Source organism: Tasmannia lanceolata, unplaced genomic scaffold (assembly GCF_043159265.1).
Source record: "Tasmannia lanceolata isolate RefF3 unplaced genomic scaffold, GAP_Taslan_0.1 ptg000019l, whole genome shotgun sequence".
NCBI classification, from domain to species: Eukaryota; Viridiplantae; Streptophyta; class Magnoliopsida; order Canellales; family Winteraceae; genus Tasmannia; species Tasmannia lanceolata.
The window spans coordinates 30,058,030-30,075,648 of record NW_027518696.1 but is presented as its reverse complement, the minus strand read 5'-3'; the positions used below and the strand labels follow the sequence as shown (position 1 = coordinate 30,075,648).

General features: G+C 40.1%; 1 protein-coding gene across 1 annotated transcript in view; it reads right to left on the bottom strand.

Annotated features, from left to right (window-relative positions):
- LOC143852602 (villin-2-like) overlaps positions 1-17,619 on the bottom strand; it is a 101,298-nt gene that overhangs the window by 25,962 nt on the left and 57,717 nt on the right. Inside the window, exons 15-20 of the mRNA XM_077362062.1 lie at positions 17,033-17,161; positions 16,431-16,578; positions 16,242-16,252; positions 15,994-16,134; positions 15,792-15,917; positions 237-302 (exon numbers count right to left, since the gene is read on the bottom strand). Of these exons, the coding sequence (XP_077218177.1) occupies positions 237-302; positions 15,792-15,917; positions 15,994-16,134; positions 16,242-16,252; positions 16,431-16,578; positions 17,033-17,161 (621 nt within the window). The remainder of the gene's footprint in view (positions 1-236; positions 303-15,791; positions 15,918-15,993; positions 16,135-16,241; positions 16,253-16,430; positions 16,579-17,032; positions 17,162-17,619) is intronic.

The following is a 17,619-nucleotide window of genomic DNA, read 5'->3' as shown; positions in this document are numbered from 1 at the left end:
TGTACTGAGACACAAATTCACAATAAATGACTTACAAGAAAATACACAGTTAATTGCTGCCTAAATCAAATATTATGTAAATAATGTGAGTTTAGAAACCATGAAGTCCCCAAACGCTTATAAAACACTCACCTATTCTTACAGTGCAGTTTAGTGCCAAAAATAATACATTTGCATAGGGACACCTCAAAGCATTTCACGTCTGACACAGAAAAGTAAATCAAATCAAACCTTACCTCTGAAGCATGAGTGGCAGTCCCAAACAGAAACCAGAGCTTCTTTTGAAATGAATTTCCCTGAGCCTGAATTTATAGAGCAATTAAAAAACATTGAACTATGGAATGAAACTGAAATTAGATAAAATCTGCATAAAAGACAGGAAAACATGTCCGTGGCTACATGCATCAAATACATATGATAGTAAACAGGAATAATTCGAATGTTAAGTTTAAGAAATTACTGGAGGAAATGCCACCTTAGATCTGTTCAAGATGTAAAATCAACCACCCCTTGAGATTGGCACTTTGGTCAAGAAAACATGTTAACATAACTTTTATCAATCTTTAGAAGCTCCAGTTGTAACAGATACCCACAAAGAGATGATTAGAAGTGCTACCATTGTAAATGTGTAATGGTTTGTAATCACTTTCACGAGTTTACTGAGTAATGTACTCGTAAGTAGTAAAAAAAAAACACAATACATAATAATCTACATTAGTGACCTTTTAAAATTAGCATTCAAATGAATTTATTTTTATCTTATGATTTTTCCCATTTTCCAATAATTTAATTATTTTTATATTTTCTTTTCAGAAATAAAAAACCGAACTAACCTACGTCATTTAAGACTAGTCCAATCAGCTTAGTATTTGGTGGGAGTGATTCAAAAGCTGAAATTGATGCTTTCAATGACTAAAAACCAGTAGTGCTTTCCGTAGCCTAAGGCAATATAATTAATACATGAGTATGCTGGATTTAACTGCATGAGACTCGCAGAAGGAGTGTTTCAAAATGCGAATACAAGTCAAAACGCGGCCGAAGAAAATCTTAGTTGACTAGGCATGATGTGGTCGAATACACGGTTGACGTGACTGAGTACTCGGTTGATGCAGTCGTAACTCGGGAGAGTCAAAGGAGTTTGTATTGACTTTGTAGGACAAAACGCGGAATACGGCCAAGGTAAATGGTAGTCAACTTGGGGGAGTCCATGGTGATGCGGGGGATTTTTGAAACTATGTGCTGAAGTATGAGGTTAGCCCAGGGGAACCATAATGCTGAACTTGGAGCTAAGTCAGAGGAGAGAATAATGAAGACGAACCTAAAGGGGAAGGGAAGTTTGGCGATAGATAGTAGGACGGAAGGGAAGGGAAGCTGAGCGACAGATAGTAGGAGATGGAGCCAGGGGTGGAAAGGTCAAAAGGATTGGAGCTGTATCAAACTATCAACTGTGGGTATTATAATTTCAGTTGGAGGGGAAAATGCCGCTGGTGTGCAAACTCTCGTCAGAAGATGAAACCTATATCAGCGGTGAAATCAGATGCGAAGCAATCAACAATCAATGAAGATCGGAGAAATGTAGGAGGAGGCTAGCCTGATTCAGTGAAATTTCAACTCGGAGAGCGGAGTTCCACTTTTATCAATTTCGGGGAAAGAAATAGACGAAAGGCGAAACCTTTTAAACGCCTGTTTGATAGGACTGACGCTGGAAAGGGAATGGAATATTAGGGAGCTTTGGAGCTGGGCAAGGAAGCATTGGGGCATTCCGTCCCTGCCTAGACCCTGCATTCTTGCCAAAAAAGAAGTCATGTTCATGTTTGACTGCGATGATCTAGCTCTAAAGGTCTTAAACATTGGTGATAAAGCTTGTGACATGCATCTTTTATCCCTTAAAATGTGGGATCCTGATTATCAACAAGGAGCGGAGGAATTTTGGGTAAATTTTTATGGAATTCCTTTTCATGTTTGGGCAACTTCCACTGTTGAAGCTCTGCGTAGATGTCTTGGATCGGTGCTGGAGATAAGAATGGGGGAAAACAATGGCCAGTGCATGAGTTATGCATCGGCAAAAATTTACACCCCAAAATGGAAATTATCACTACCATTTTAACGACTCCGAGTTCAAAATTCTTATTTTATGATAGAATTGGACGTTAAAACTCCTCATCCATCGCCAATGGAAGGGTCTCAAGGGGAAAAATGTTTTTCCCGACGGTAATGACAGATTCCCGCCAGGAGGATGCTCAGGTGTGCACTAAGGCGGGCCCAACGGTCGATCATATCCCTACAGCTGTCAGGGGGGGAGTCTGTGTTGGGATGGATGATAGTAGAAAACGACGTAATGTCAGGGACACGAGAGTTCGAACGGATCATTGAGAAGCGCTTTCTAATTTCAAATTTCGAATTCAAAAAGCCAACTCAAATAAGAATACAGAACAGATGACGGTTGGAGAGAGAAAAAGATGGTGTGGAAGAAAAAGAACTGATGTTGTGATCTCACCCGGATTGGAAGCCAAAGTTAAACGGGCTCTTGGAATTCTTAAAAGCAGCGCGGGTGGACCAAAGTTTAAAAAAGGGTCCTCGAGGGTAAGAAAGAACCAAAAACGCGAATGGAAGCGAAAAGGTGAGTCCCTTCTTTCTGATGCTCAGAGTAAGAAGAACACTACCGTAAACAAAAATGCAAAGCTGGTTAAGAAGGATCACAGGAAAAGGGATCCCCATTCTCCACCTCCAATCAAAAAAGCTTCTGGCTGGTCCTCTGAAAGGGTTGGTTCTCGGAACCCTTCTATGAGGGTGGTGGCTTTCTCTTAAATAAGATCTTAGTCTCGTTGGGAGTTTCAATCCTTGCACCCGATGAGGATGGGATTCTGGAATATAAGGGGATTGGGGGAAGATAAGAAGATACAGTTAATCAAAGATTTTGTCTTTCAGCGGAAGCTAAACCTAGTGGCAATTACTGAATCAAAAATAATGGGAGTCACAGACCAACTCATTAATAAACTATGGGGTAGGAATCACCGAGAATGGGTTGCTATACCATCGGTAGGGACGGCTGGGGCAATTATTGTGAACTGGAAGGAGAGCAAATTTATTAGTGAAGGAACCAGGATTGGTGGGTACTCGATTTCAATTTTCTTTACTTCAGCAAAATGGGATGAGAGGTAGACATTTACAGCGGTATATGGTCCAGAAAGAGCCAGGGAGAGGAAGGAATTGTGGAGTGAACTGTCGTTGATTCGAAATGCATGTCAGGGGGCATAGATTATAGGAGGAGATTTCAACACAATTCGGTGCCCATCGGAAAAGAATACTCCAACAAGAATAACCACAAGCATGAGGAAATTCTCAAATTTTATACATGAAATGGAGCTGATCGATATGCCAGTAGAAGGAGCACGTTTTACTCGGTCAAACAATCAGGATCAATTAGTAATGTGTCATCTGGATCGAATTCTTTTAACCTCAGACTGGGAAGATCGTTTGTGAGTAGCTGCTCAGATAAGCTTATCTGAGCAAGAGCTCACAAACATATGTGGCCCCACATTTTTCGGGGGGTCCAAAGCATTCATTTGGAAGGCCCTTCCATGGATAGGGTGTCTACCAACAATCAGCCATATAGGATCAACCTAACCCTGCCATTTGTGGAGGGAAAAAATGGGCAGAAACATGGACACACAGTGTCTATCCATTTTCCCCTCCACCTTTGATTGGGTTAGGATGATCTTATTGATCAGATTTTTAGTACACACCCTATCCATGGAAGGGCCTTCCAAATGAATGCTTTGGATCCCCCCAAAAATGTGGCCCCCCTATGGTTTGTGAGCTCTGCTCAGATAAGCTTATCTGAGCACCTGCTCACAAACCATTTCTTCTCTCTCTCTCTCTCTCTCTCTCTCTCTCTCTCTCTCTCTCTCTATATATATATATATATATATATATATATATATATATATATATATATATATATATATATAGAGAGAGAGAGAGAGAGAGAGGAGTTCGGAGTAGATAACTTACCTACACCCTAGCTTAAAATACAGTGGGAGCCACATTGTTTGGGTGATCCAAACCATTCATTTGAGGGGCCCTCACATAGATAGGGTGTGCCCAAAAAATCAGATTCATAGGATTGTCCCAACCCTTCGAGCTGTGGAGGCAAAAAATGGATAGATTTGTGAAACATACACATCCATTTTTACCTCCACAAATCGTAGGGTTGGGATGATCCTATGGATCTGATTTTTTGGGCACACCCGATCTATGTGAGGGCCCATCAAATGGATGGTTTGCCTCACCCAAACAATGTGGCCCCACTGTATTTTAAGCTAGGGTGTAGGTAAGTTATCTACTCTAGCGAGTAGGAACTCATTTCTCATATATATAAATATACACACACACACACACACACAGAGGGGCTTCCCTTGGTTATCTACTATAAAATGCGTTGGAGTAAGGCTTGGTTGGACTGGAGATTTTCTTTCTAGTATGTGATTCTCTTAGTCTCTCTTCCATCTGTTCATTAGGGTTTTTTTTTTTTCTTTTCATGAAGAGGAGACTCTCCATCCTTCACTCCTCTTCTTCTTCCTCTCATCTAACCCTAATCTCATTTCTAACATGGTATCAGAGCAAAGATCCTTTGGGAAAGGATAGAAGGAAAGAAGAAGGGTCTATCATCTCCATGCAATTCTCTCTCTCATCTTTTGTATCTCTCTTTTGCTTTACATGCAAGGTGTTGTTTCTTCTTTTATTTTTCCGAAAATCTCTCCTCAAATATCCCTAATCTTTCTCTCTCGGTATTCTCTCTCTTTCTCGCAACTCTCTCTCTCTCTCTCTCTCTCTCTCACGCATATCTCTTTTTTCCATTTTCTGTTTTTTGAAGTTGCTGCAAATCACAAAGAAAAAATATCCTAAAATCTCTCTCCCAAATCTCTCAAAAATATCTATTTCCCTTCTTTTTGGATCTCCATCCCAAAATCTCATTCTTCTCCAAGTCCATACCTAAGTTGAGTTCTTTCTAGTTTCTTTCACCTCTCCTTATGTTTTAAATCCTTTCTTTCTTTCATGTTTTGAGTCTCTTCCCCCATCCTCTCCATCCTAATCTTTGTCCTTTCTCCTCTAGACTCGTTGTCTTCTATGTCTTTTGTGTTGTTCTTCAAGGAGCCCACCAAGTGTTTGGTGAAATGTCTGAAAGAGATTTGGTGCCTTGGACGTCTTCTTTCAATTGTAAGTTGAAGACCTTCAGCTTCAACTTGAGGGGGAGTGTTGTTTAGTGTTGTCATTTCTTTCTTTCCATTATTTTCTATGTCTTTTGTGTTGATGTCATCTCTTTCTTTACAATGTCTAGTGTTGTCTTCTATGTCTTCTTACGTCTTTTATGTTGTTCTTCATAAGTGTATACCAAGTGTTTTATAAAATGTCTAAGAGAGGTGTAGTGTCTCGTTCGTCTTCGTTTCTTTGTCTTCTTCAAGGCGCACACCAAGTGTTCGATGAAATGTCCCAAGAGACGTGTGGTGCCTTGTTTGTCTTCTTTTTTTTTTGCGACCTTCAACTTGAGGGCGAGTGTTGTCATGTTTTTCTTGGAGTTGTTCATTTTCCTTGGTGTTGTCTTAGTCTTGTCTTCTTAAGGGAGTGTTGTCTTCTTGTCTTCTTGTCGACCTTTCTTGTCTTGTCATCTCCGAGCTCATGTAGTCTTGCCTGAGGGGGAGTATTGTGGTGATTATGTCCTTCGTCTCATTCATCATGTGTCTTCTATTATGTCTTATCTTGCCGGAGTTTTATGGATTAGTTTCCAGCTTAATGCCTTATCTCTCTTTTCAAGGCGATGGTTTCCCCATCGTTGGTTGGCTCTCTTACAGGTAACGGCTTCCTTTTCCGTCGACCTCTCTTTTGCGGACGATAGTTTCCCCATCGTTGGTCGGCTCTCTTACCGGCGATGGCTTCGTTCTCTCTTTTCAAGGCAATGGTTTCCCCATCGTTGGTCGGCTCTCTTAACGGCGACGGCTCCGTTTTCCTGTCGACCTCTCTTTTCCGAGCGATGGTGTCCCCATCATTGGCCGCTCTCTTACAGGCGACGTCTTCATTTTACCCGTCGACCTCTCTTTTCTGAGTAATGGTACCCCCATCGTTGGTCGGTTCGCTTACAGGCGACGGCTTCGTTTTCCCGTCGACCTTCTTTCCGGGCGGTTGTTTCCCCACCGTTGGTCGGCTCTGTTCAGGCAACGGTTTCCCCATTGACCTCTCTTCAGGCGACGATGTTCATGCCGTAGCCCTTGTCACCAGATGATGGTTTCCCCATCTTTGGTTGGTTATCTTTCTCCTTTTTTTTTTGAAAATTAACAATAAATTTATTTGAAAAAATGGGAGGGGACAAGATGTCCCAGTACAATAGCGAGAATGGTAGTCCAGCGGGACTATGCCTGTGTAGATGCCATAGAATCAGAAAAAAATACGTTGATAGAGGGAAGATGGACGCCCTCTTTTGCCAAGGAGTCAGCAGAGGAATTTGCAATTCTCCTCCAATGCGTCAGGCAAGGGCGAACACTCCTCACCAAGTCCCGAATTTCGTCTAAGATATTGTGCATTCTCCACGGCCCTCCACCTTTATTACCTACCCAGGCAATTACGTTGGAGTCGTCCCCCTCTACGATAAGAGGTCCCGAATTGTGAGAGGCATACCAACTGAGTCCGAATAGAGGGCCCCTTGCCTCCGCCTCATTCGAGTCGCAGATGCCCGCCAGTCCCGAATAGGACATAATAATCCGACTTTCGGAGTCTCGTATCAGTCCCCCAAAACCCCCGGCGGCTCCCATATCGGTTTGATTTTATTCCGAGGCAATCGTTCGTGCACTACAGTGCTCCAATTTTTCAGAGGCAGACCCGTTGAGTAGGTGATTTTGTCATTCACCTTAGCCCAGGAGATAAGTGCTAGCCTTATTTCCAAAACGATGTGCCTCCAATTCTGCGACTTATTTGAAAAAATGTGAGAGCTCCGCTCCTTCCAGATGGACCATGTGATAGCATAAGGGAGAGGTTTCCATAAATCCTCCCCTAAGCAGTGATAAAAAGCCCCTCCCCAATTTAGAATAACTTCCGAGATTTCCCCTTGCATCACCCATTGAACTCCAAAGGATCGCAACAGAGAGGTTCATATTCTGTGCGAAAACGAGCAATGGATGAAAACGTGATCAATAGACTCCTCCTCCATGTCGCATAGCACACACCTGCTCACAAGATGAAAGCAGCGCTGTTTTAGACAGTCACAGGTGTTAATGCACCTATGAATCACCATCCAGGCAAAAGCTTTAATTCTAGGCGGAATAGCTAGGCGCCAAATGTTGTGATATTGACACATGGTTTTAAATTTCGACCGAAACGTTTCGTTTCGGCCGAAATATTTCGGTTTCGGTTGAAAACGAAACAAAATTCACATTGAGTCGGAAAAGTACCAAACTTCGCCGAAACGTTTCAGAAATTTCGGTGAAACGTTTCGGAAACGTCGGTGAAATTTCGGAAATTTCGGCAAATTTTTACAAGATTTCGTCCGAAATTTCGTACCGAAACCGAAACGTTTCAGTTTCGCGGATGACCGAAACCGAAACCGAGATTTAAAACCTTGTATTGACAAGCAGACCCTTCGTTGGTTTTCTCATCGGTGGTTATCTTCGATTGGCGTGGTGTTGCATAGCTAGTGTTCCTGCACATGGTGCTTCGCCGTTGCTCATGTGCGCACCTTTGGTGTGCCTAGTTTGCTCAATGTATCGCTATTATTTCCCTACCGAGGTGTCACCGTTCAATCCTTCGTGGTTTGCAAACGTATTTGCCGGGCTCTCATTCAGGGGGGGTTGTCTTTTATCGCTCTTGCCAAAATGCTGATTCAGGGGGAGCTGCTCAGTTTTTTATGGTCGTCGATCTCGTTGTTGTACTCTTGGCCGTTGTGCTCTTTTTTTTATGTTTTCATTTTGTATTTACCACACCTGCTTGAGGATGAGTTTTATACCGAGCTGGATGTGATTGAGCTTGTTGTACTTTTTGATGTATGGTCCTTTTGGTGTATTTTTAGTTGTTTGTTGTAGTTCTTTGTGGCAAGCTGGAGTTTCATAGTATATACACTCCAGCTTGAGCGGGAGTAAGGTTAGTTTGGGTATTACTTATAGTATTAAGGGTATAGTAGTCTTTGTACATTTGATGCCCTATTTGGGCCTATATATACATCGTTTACATGAGGAGCTCCCTAGTGGAGACTCTCCATCCTTCACTCTTCTTCTTCTTCCTCTCCTCTAACCCTAATCTAATCTCATTTCTAACATAACCCTTTCTTTCTTTGACTGTATCTGGGTGTTAAGCCGGATCAAAGGGAGGAAAATGTTTTCTAACCATGCAAAACCAATAAATATACCGAAGAGAGGAAGAAAATTGGGAACCTAATTGTAAGCCCAATTGTTCCCACCCTTGGCATCTCATTCTTGTTTTGATGATTCCAATCTCAAGTGATTTTATATCACTAATGTGTTTTTTATTGTCTAAGTTGTAGATCTCATTAGTGTGCAATCAAGGAAGCTTGGATCAAGGCATTGAAGCTAAATTGGAATGCATTTGGAGTGCCAAAGCTAGGATGATCCAAGATGCATGGAGGACTTGAAGCCTTGAAGATTAAGAGAAGATTGTAGTGTTTTTTCAAGTCAATAGAGTTTGTACTCCTCTCCTTGTTTTTAGAGATGTCAAAGGCACTAAACATAGGTTAAAATGTATTTGAAAATATATTTGAAAATGGAGGAATAAATCCCAAAGACCAAGGCCCAAAAGTCCCTAAAGTTTTTAAAGTAAAAAAGGAATTTCATACAGGGCCGGTCGACCAGGCTATGCCGGGCGACCGCGAGATGGAACCTAGAATTCCAGGCATCTCGAAATTTATCGGGCCGGTCGACCGAGGTAGTCCCGGACCACCGCGGATAGGTTTCTGTTTCGACAGAAACAAATCCAGCATGGTTTAGGGCGGACCACCGCCAAGGGTCGGTCGACCGCGTAAGGTCTTGAGCCGAATTTTTCGAGCAAACAGTTAGCTCTCGCAGGGCGACTGCCATGGGCCGGTTGACCGCGACAGTAGAGATTTTGAAAATAAAAAAGGCGCCCGATAAGGGCGAGCGACCGCTGTGGCCCGGTCGACCACCGCGGCCTGGCAAAAGAGCCGTTGGGGCTTTTTTTCAACTCTGTTTTTTACAGTTTTACCCCCAAACGGTCATATTTTCAAATGAGCAATGTATACACTATCTAAACCTTTCTTAAACATCTTTTTGCTTTATCTTAAACATCTAAACGATCAAACCAAAGTGTTTTTAGTGCCTCTCATCTCTAACCAAGGAAGTGGATTAGGCTTATATTTGTACATCTTCATCCATCCTTTGTAACCCTTGTAAAGGGATTTGTGGTTTTCTTTCTTTGAAGAACATTGTATATTGGCGAGTGCGAAGAGACGCGTAGCAATCTTAAGAGCGAGTGCTCAAAACCTTTACGCGGTCGACCGACCCTTGGCAGTCGTCCGCCCTAAACCATGCTGGATTTGTTTCTGTCGAAACAGAAACCTATCCGCGGTCGTCCAGGACTACCCCGGTCGACCGGCCCGATAAATTTCAAGATGCCTGGAATTCCAGGTTCCATCTCGCGGTCGCCCGGCAAAGCCCGGTTGACCGGCCCTGTATGAAATTCCTTTTTTACTTTAAAACTTTAGGGACTTTTGGGCCTTGGTCTTTGGGATTTATTCCTCCATTTTCAAATATATTTTCAAATACATTTTAACCTATGTTTAGTGCTTTTGACATCTATAAAAACAAGGAGATGAGTACCAACTCTATTGACTTGAAAAAGCACTACAATCTTCTCTTGATCTTCAAGGCTTCAAGTCCTCCATGCATCTTAGATCATCCAAGCTTTGGAACTCCAAATGCATTTCAATTTAGCTTCAATGCCTTGATCCAAGCTTCCTTGATTGCACACTAATGAGATATACAACTTAGACAATCAAAAACACATTAGTGATATAAAATCACCTGAGATTGGAATCATCAAAACAAGAATGAGACGCGTAGCCATCTTAAGAACATTGTATATTGGCGAGTGCGAAGAGACGCGTAGTCATCTCAAGAGCGAGTGTTGGAGACGCGGAGCTTTCTCCGGTTCGTGGCGAGTCTTGCGAGGCGGAGCCGAACCTTTGTAATTGGGTTGATTCCCCGCCATTGAGGGAATCCGTAGTGAAATCACCAAGAGGTGTTGGTGGAGTTGAGTAGGTCCTTGAGTGACCGAACCACTATAAATCTCGGGTGCACTCTTTATTTCTCTCACCCTCTTTATTTTGTGATTGTGCATTTGTGGTTTATTTTCATTTGCGTTTAAAGTTTTAATTTGCCATTTAGTTTTTGATTTCCACAATATTTTTAGCAAAATTTTTAAAACCCAATTCACCCCGCCTCTTGGGTTGCCATCTACCCTGGGATTTTCACTTGGTATCAGAGCACAAGGCTCTTATTTAGGTTTTTGAAAATTTCAAAAATAGAAGAGAAAAAGATAAAAGCAACCCCATCCGGATATGTTGAAGGACAATCCATTTCTAGACCCGCATACTTTAATAGTTCAAATTACGGGTATTGGAAAATCCGGATGGATTTCTTTTTACAATCCTTAGACTTTGAAATGTGGGAGTTGATGGAAGATGGATACATTCCTCCCACAAGTGATAGAAGTGAGTGGTTGGCCGCTCAAAAGAAGAGAGCCGCATTGAATGATAAAGGAGTTAACACAATCTATTGTGCTCTATCTCCCAACGAATTCAATCGGGTGTCTACTTGTAAAACGGCTAAGGATATATGGACAATCCTTGAAACCACTCATGAGGGGACTTCACAAGTCAAAACGTCTAAAGTTAGTCTTCTTATTAGTGATCTAGAAGCTTTTAAAATGAACGAAAATGAATCCATTTCCAAAATGTATTCTCGTTTTACTAATATTGTTAATGACCTTGAAGGTTTAGGTAAAACCTATGCAAATTTGGAATTGGTGACGAGGCTTCTCCGGTGTCTTCCATTTAGTTGGGACCCCAAGGTCACGGCGATCGAAGAATCTAAAGACCTTGACAATGTGAAGTAAGATGAGTTAGTTGGATCCCTCATTACACATGAAATGAAGATGAAGAGAAGGGAAAACCAACAAGCCTAGGCTTCAAAACTCAAGGAGAAAGACAAAAGAAAATCCATTGCCTTCACCGCCAAATCATCATCTTCTTCCTCAAGTTCCGATATCGATGAATTGGAAGCTTTCAAGAAGTTTAAGAAGATGTGGAAAAAGAAAGGAAGAAAAGATAAGAAGAAAAAGGAAGAAAAGAAGGAGGACCCAATAAAAGGCTATGAATGTGGCAAACCGGAACACATAAAGCCGGAATGCCCTCTCCTCAAGAACAAGAAGAAGAAATATGGGAAGAAGTTTAGAGCACACGTGGCAAATTGGGATGGGCTTAGTGATAGCACTAGTTCATCATCAAATAAGAGCTCAAAGGAAGAAAAATCAAACTTCTGTATCTCGTCCCATGTTGAACCTACCATATGTCTTATGGCCAACATCGAAGAAGATAAAAATGAGGTATGCTCACATCCATCTTCTACTTCAAGTTCTAATGATAATGAAATGTCTTATAATGAAGTTCGTGAAACCTTGGATTTACAAATGTTAAAAAATAAAGCTTTAAAGAAAAATCTCTCTCATATTCAAAAAGAACTTGAATCTTTAAATCAAACCTTTTCTTCTATGTTTCAAGCCCAAGCCAAAATGGAAGAAGATTTAAAGCTTGAAAATAAGACCCTTAGGGGTCACTTGAGTGAACTTGAGACTCATGTGTTGAGCTTTCAAAACATGGCAAGTTCGTCCAAGTCTTGTGAAGATGAAAGATTTGAGTTTTCAAACCATTTAAATCATCTTCAAAATGAAAATGAGAGGCTAAGGATGTGTTTATATGGGTTTATGAATGGAGACAAAATTATAGACATTATCCTTAGAAAGGCTAGTGTAAGATCTAGATGTGCATATTATAATGTAACTAGCCTAGCTAACTCCTCAATTCGATACCATTATTGCGGCCTTCATGGGCATTATCAATTCCAATGTGCATCGAAATTAAGTAGGGATAGCATTGGGACCAAGAGATCTTGGGTTCCCAAAGCCCCAACTTAATTTCATTTTGAAATTGGTTTAGTATTAGGGGCTTGCGCTAAATCTTGAATATCCATTGCATTTGATGATTTAAAGCCCAAGGTTCAAATGTATTCTTGGTTATTTGCTTACCTTGGCATGTTTTGTTTTATCAAAAAAAAAAAAAAAATCCCTCTTGTTTTGAGTGTTTGTCTTTGATAGGGGGAGTTATTTTTATAAAAGGGGAGAGCTTTAACTTATGTTGTATATTTTTTTTATTCCCTCATCTATTATATTTGTCAATAAAATAGGGGGAGTTATATGTGTGCATGTTTTCCTTGATTTAGGGGGAGTTTATATATTGCGTATTCTTTCCCTTGATTCCTGTCTCTTGCCCCATCTTTTTGTTGATGCCATATGGGGAGAGAAATGTATATGCTTATTGGCAAATCCCTTGTGGTTGTCATCAACAAAAAGGGGGAGAATGTAAGCCCAGTGGTGCCCACCCTTGGCATCTCATTCTTGTTTTGATGATTCCAATCTCAAGTGATTTACCAATAAGCATATACATTTCTCTCCCCCTATGGCATCAACAAAAAACTGGGGCAAGAGACAAGAATCAAGGGAAAGAATATGCAATATATAAACTCCCCATAAATCAAGGAAAACATGCACACATATAACTCCCCTTATTTTATTGACAAATATAATAGATGAGGGAATAAAAAAAATATACAACATAAGTTAAAGCTCTCCCCTTATATAGAAATAACTCCCCCTATCAAAGACAAACACCAAAACAAGAGGGATTTTTATTTTTTTTTGATAAAACAAAACATGCCAAGGTAAGCAAATAACCAAGAATACATTTAAACCTTGGGCTTTAAATCATCAAATGCAATGGATATTCAAGATTTAGCACAAGCCCCTAATACTAAACCAATTTCAAAATGAAATTAAGTTGGGACTTTGGGAACCAAAGATTCATACAGGGCCAGTCGACCGGGCTATGCCAGACGACTGCGAGATGGAACCTGGAATTCCAGGCATCTCGAAATTTATCGGGCCGGTCGACCGGGGTAGTCTCGGACGACCGCGGATAGGTTTCTGTTTCGACATAAACAAATCCAGCATGGTTTAGGGCGGACGACTGCCAAGGGTCTGTCGACCGCGTAAAGGTTTTGAGCCGAATTTTTCGAGCAAACAATTAACCCTCGCAGGGCGAGCGCCATGGGCCGGTCGACCGCGACGGTAGAGATTTTGAAAATAAAAAATGCGTCCGATAAGGGCGGGCGACCGCTGTGGCCCGATCGACCGTCGCGGCCTGGCAAAAGAGCCGTTGGGGCTTTTTCTCGTTGACTTTTTCAACTCCGTTTTTTACAGTTTTACCCCCAAACGGTCATATTTTCAAATGGGCTATATATACACTATCTAAACCTTTCTTAAACATCCTTTTGCTTTATCTTGAACATCTAAAATGAAACCAAAGTGTTTTTAGTGCCTCTCTCATCTCTAACCAAGGAAGTGGATTAGGCTTATATTTGTACATCTTCATCCATCCTTTGTAACCCTTGTAAAGAGATTTTTAGTTTTCTTTCTTTGAAGAACATTGTATATTGGCGAGTGCGAAGAGACGCGTAGCCATCTCAAGAGCGAGTGTTGGAGACGCGCAGCTTTCTCCAGTTCGGGGCGAGTCTTGCAAGGCAGAGCCGAACCTTTGTAATTGGGTTGATTCCCCGCCATTGAGGGAATCCGTAGTGAAATCACCAAGAGGTCTTGGTGGAGTGAAGTAGGTCCTTGAGTGACCGAACCACTATAAATCTCGGGTTCACTCTCTCTATTTCTCTCACCCTCTTTATTTTGTGATTGTGCATTTGTTGTTTATTTTCATTGTGTTTAAAGTTTTAATTTGTCATTTAGTTTTTCATTTCCGCAATATTTTTGGCAAAGTTTTTCAAACCCAATTCACCCCCCCCTCGTGGGTTCTACCCTGGGATTTCACTAATCCATGAATTTGATGAATGAAGAGTACAAGTCAGCCTAAAGGTGTGTCTCTTCACCTACATATAAACAATCATAAAACCAAAATACAAGAAAGCCCTTATGTAGTGTACAACTGCACAAAAGTCATAGGGCATAAAAGAGAATTTCTAATAACTTACATATAGCAATGTATACATTAAATACAAATAAGTCGTAGAATGGCAAGGAGACTTATTTTGTAGGACACCTGAGAATTGACGATTTATCAAATGTACAACCTTAAGAACTACTTCACCCCAAAGGTGATATGAAGAGTGAGACTCAATGAATTGTATACAAATGTTTGAGAGATGTCTATTCTTCCTTTTAGCAACCCCATTCTGTTGAAGAGTATGAGGGAAACTTTTATGAAATAAGATACCCTCGCCCTTGTAGTAGTCACTAAAAGTCATTAGAAAAGTAATTTGCCCTGAATCAAAGGTAGGAGCTTCAAGACTGGCTAAAATGGGTTTTCACCATTTTAATGAAGATGTGAAATGTATTTATCACTTCAGATTTTCAATTTAAAAGGTACATACATGTAAACAGAGAGAAATCATCGATGAATGTCCCAAAGTAGCAAAGGCCCTAAATAGATGAAACTAGTGTTGGTCCCCCAACGGGAGTTGTACTTGCATGGTTACATGTAAGAAAAGTTAAGTAATCTTACTAAGTAGACATGTATCACATTGAGAAGGAAAAAAACATGAGAAGCATACATTTTTTTATAGCTAAACCACAATACAAAATTTATTTAATTTATCGATATATGGATGGCCTAAACATTTATGCCACAGAGACCACAAACCATCTCCTAATTGAAAATCTACAGAAGAAATGGCATTCATATACCAAAAGTATGATTTAGTTAGATAGCTAGTGGGGGAACTTTCCTATGATATCCAAATGTATGCTTGCTTCAAATGGGATTGGTTTAAACCCTAACCTGAAAGTCTAAAGGGCTGTTCAGGTAGGGCCAGAAGTCCTAATTTGAGCTGGATTGGTTGAAAAATCTAACTCAACACTGTAAAGGGAAGTTCATGTAAGGATAAATGAGAGCCACGGAACATGCCAGAAGAGGAATATGCCCTTGACAGAGACTATACTGATGAGGAATTGTCAACTGGCAGGGGAATGTTTTGAGGGGAAGGACTAGGAATTCATATATGGGAGGGTAATTGGTTGAAGTTGCTAATTCTTGAGTTCATGGCATTCATGAAGATTAAAAGGTCTGGTCAACCAAAGAAGGTTTTAGTTTTATATGGCCAAGAAAGAACATTTGGCATTGGCACAAATTTTGGCAAAGGTGGTATATGAAAGAAGGGTCCAGGTTCGGGGAGGCAAGATAGCAACTTTCCAAAGGATGGAATGTGCAATAGAGTTAAGATCCATAATCGAATTTTTCGATCCTGGAACCAAAGGAGGTTTCCATGTCACTGGTTCAGAATTAGAGCAAGGTAAACTCCACATCGTAGTTCTTCTTGATTGTGCTTTGGCAAAGGGTTTTTTCTGTAAAAAAGATTTATTTTTCCATAATATCAATGACTGAGTGACTTCCAGGTATAACAGAAAAGAGAACATTCTAGAACTAAACCACTTACAGTAGCTCTTGTAGAATCCCATGAAAAGTATGTTGTGAAGAAACATGGTTCATTTCCTTCCGTGACCCTATACAGAGGTACGTCTGGTGATAATCCTTCCAGAGCTGCTGCCAGCTCAATGTACTTCTGGAATTTTTTTTAACACATTAATCAGACAAAAGGAATTGTTGAAAGACGAGAATTATTCTCTAAGTAATTATACCTGGCCAATCTCAAAAGCTGTTTGCTTTTCTTTGGGATCAAGAGACTGACCAACCCACACAAAGACCTCTGCATGTGTGTCGAGTATCAACATATCCTCAGTCAACAAATCATCTTGAGAGAAGTTGTAAACCTCTGTTACCTACCACGGATAAATAAGAGAAGAAAAAAATTGAGGGATAAGAATTGACAAAAAAAATATAAATATAAGAAAAATTAAGATTGATAGAGGCGAAGGTTGATGCACACCTGAAACTTTCCTGGCGAGCATGACAGGGTTAGGAAAAAGTAGGGAAGAAAAAAAAGAAAAAGAAAATCATATTCATCAAAAGTTTCAATGCTCGAATATTTAATTATATCAAATAATTTACCAAAGACAGGAGAAAGAAGATAAGATTAAGAAATAAAGAAATGGAAATCCGGAGTCTAAAGACCAACCTTTATTAAATGAAAAAGTGTACAGGTGAGGATCCCTAATAGTCTCTTGTGCTACCTTTTTGGTTGTATAACTTTGCTTGCCTCCAAGTGCAAACCAGAATGTAGAGTTCTCTGTTCCCTCCTTCGCATGTTTCAAAGCAACCCCGGGCTGATATATTTATAGTATATGTTAGAACTTAGAACTAATTAAACACATACTGAACGATAGAAGAAAAAATTCAATTGCCCAAATCAAAGGGATAAATACATCCTGAAGTCACCATGATACTGAAATTAATCCTACTAGTCAAGTTCATTTGAGAACTATGAGAAATCCTCAAAGCAAGACCTTTTCCATGATCAAATACTTAAAAGTTATTACATTTTAGTAAGCTTTTCAACTTCATTATGGAAAATCAAAATAAATATAGTGAGAAACATCTCAAGGCAGCAAAAGCATTGAATTACCACATGCTCCAGTCTTCTATTAAACTGAAACAATTTGTTTAGAACTTGACATATAACACAAAAAGGATGGTTAAGACAATGTTTCCCCATTCCATGCAGATGTTGTTAACCAGAAACAATGACACAGACAGGGAGATTATTTTATAGAAAATTACCTTGAGAAGTTCTGCAATTTTCGCAGCCAGTTGTTGCTGCTCTAATGTACTGGCATTTCCATGCCAAGTGAAAATTGAAGCCCCAGATTGCAATAGGAAGCAATCAATAGAGCTTAATGATGTTGCTACCTGAATGACAAAAAATTATGTCATCAAAACCAAAACCGTGGTGGTGCATTCGGAAGAAATAATTAGTTAATTCTGACATTGATAGTGCAAGAAAATACATAATATCATGTTTCCTGCAAATAATAAACATTCGCATAGAGAACCTTTGCAAGCTGAAAGACATGTCCTGAATCAGAATAAAGTACAGTTATAGGCAAGATAATGATTTTACGGTTTTTTGATATGATGCCCATGTTGATGAGAATGTCAGAATGAGTCAAATTTTCAATGTTAAAATGCCTATATGTTTAAACACTGCATTTATGCAAAAGTGTCAATTTGACATATGGAAACTTGAGACATCTAGAAAATTACAAAATCATGTCATACTTAATGTAAAATATGAGATATAAACATAAGAAGAAGCGCCTGGTTTCCTATAAATAGGAATATATTTATCTAATAGCAAGGGAAAACAA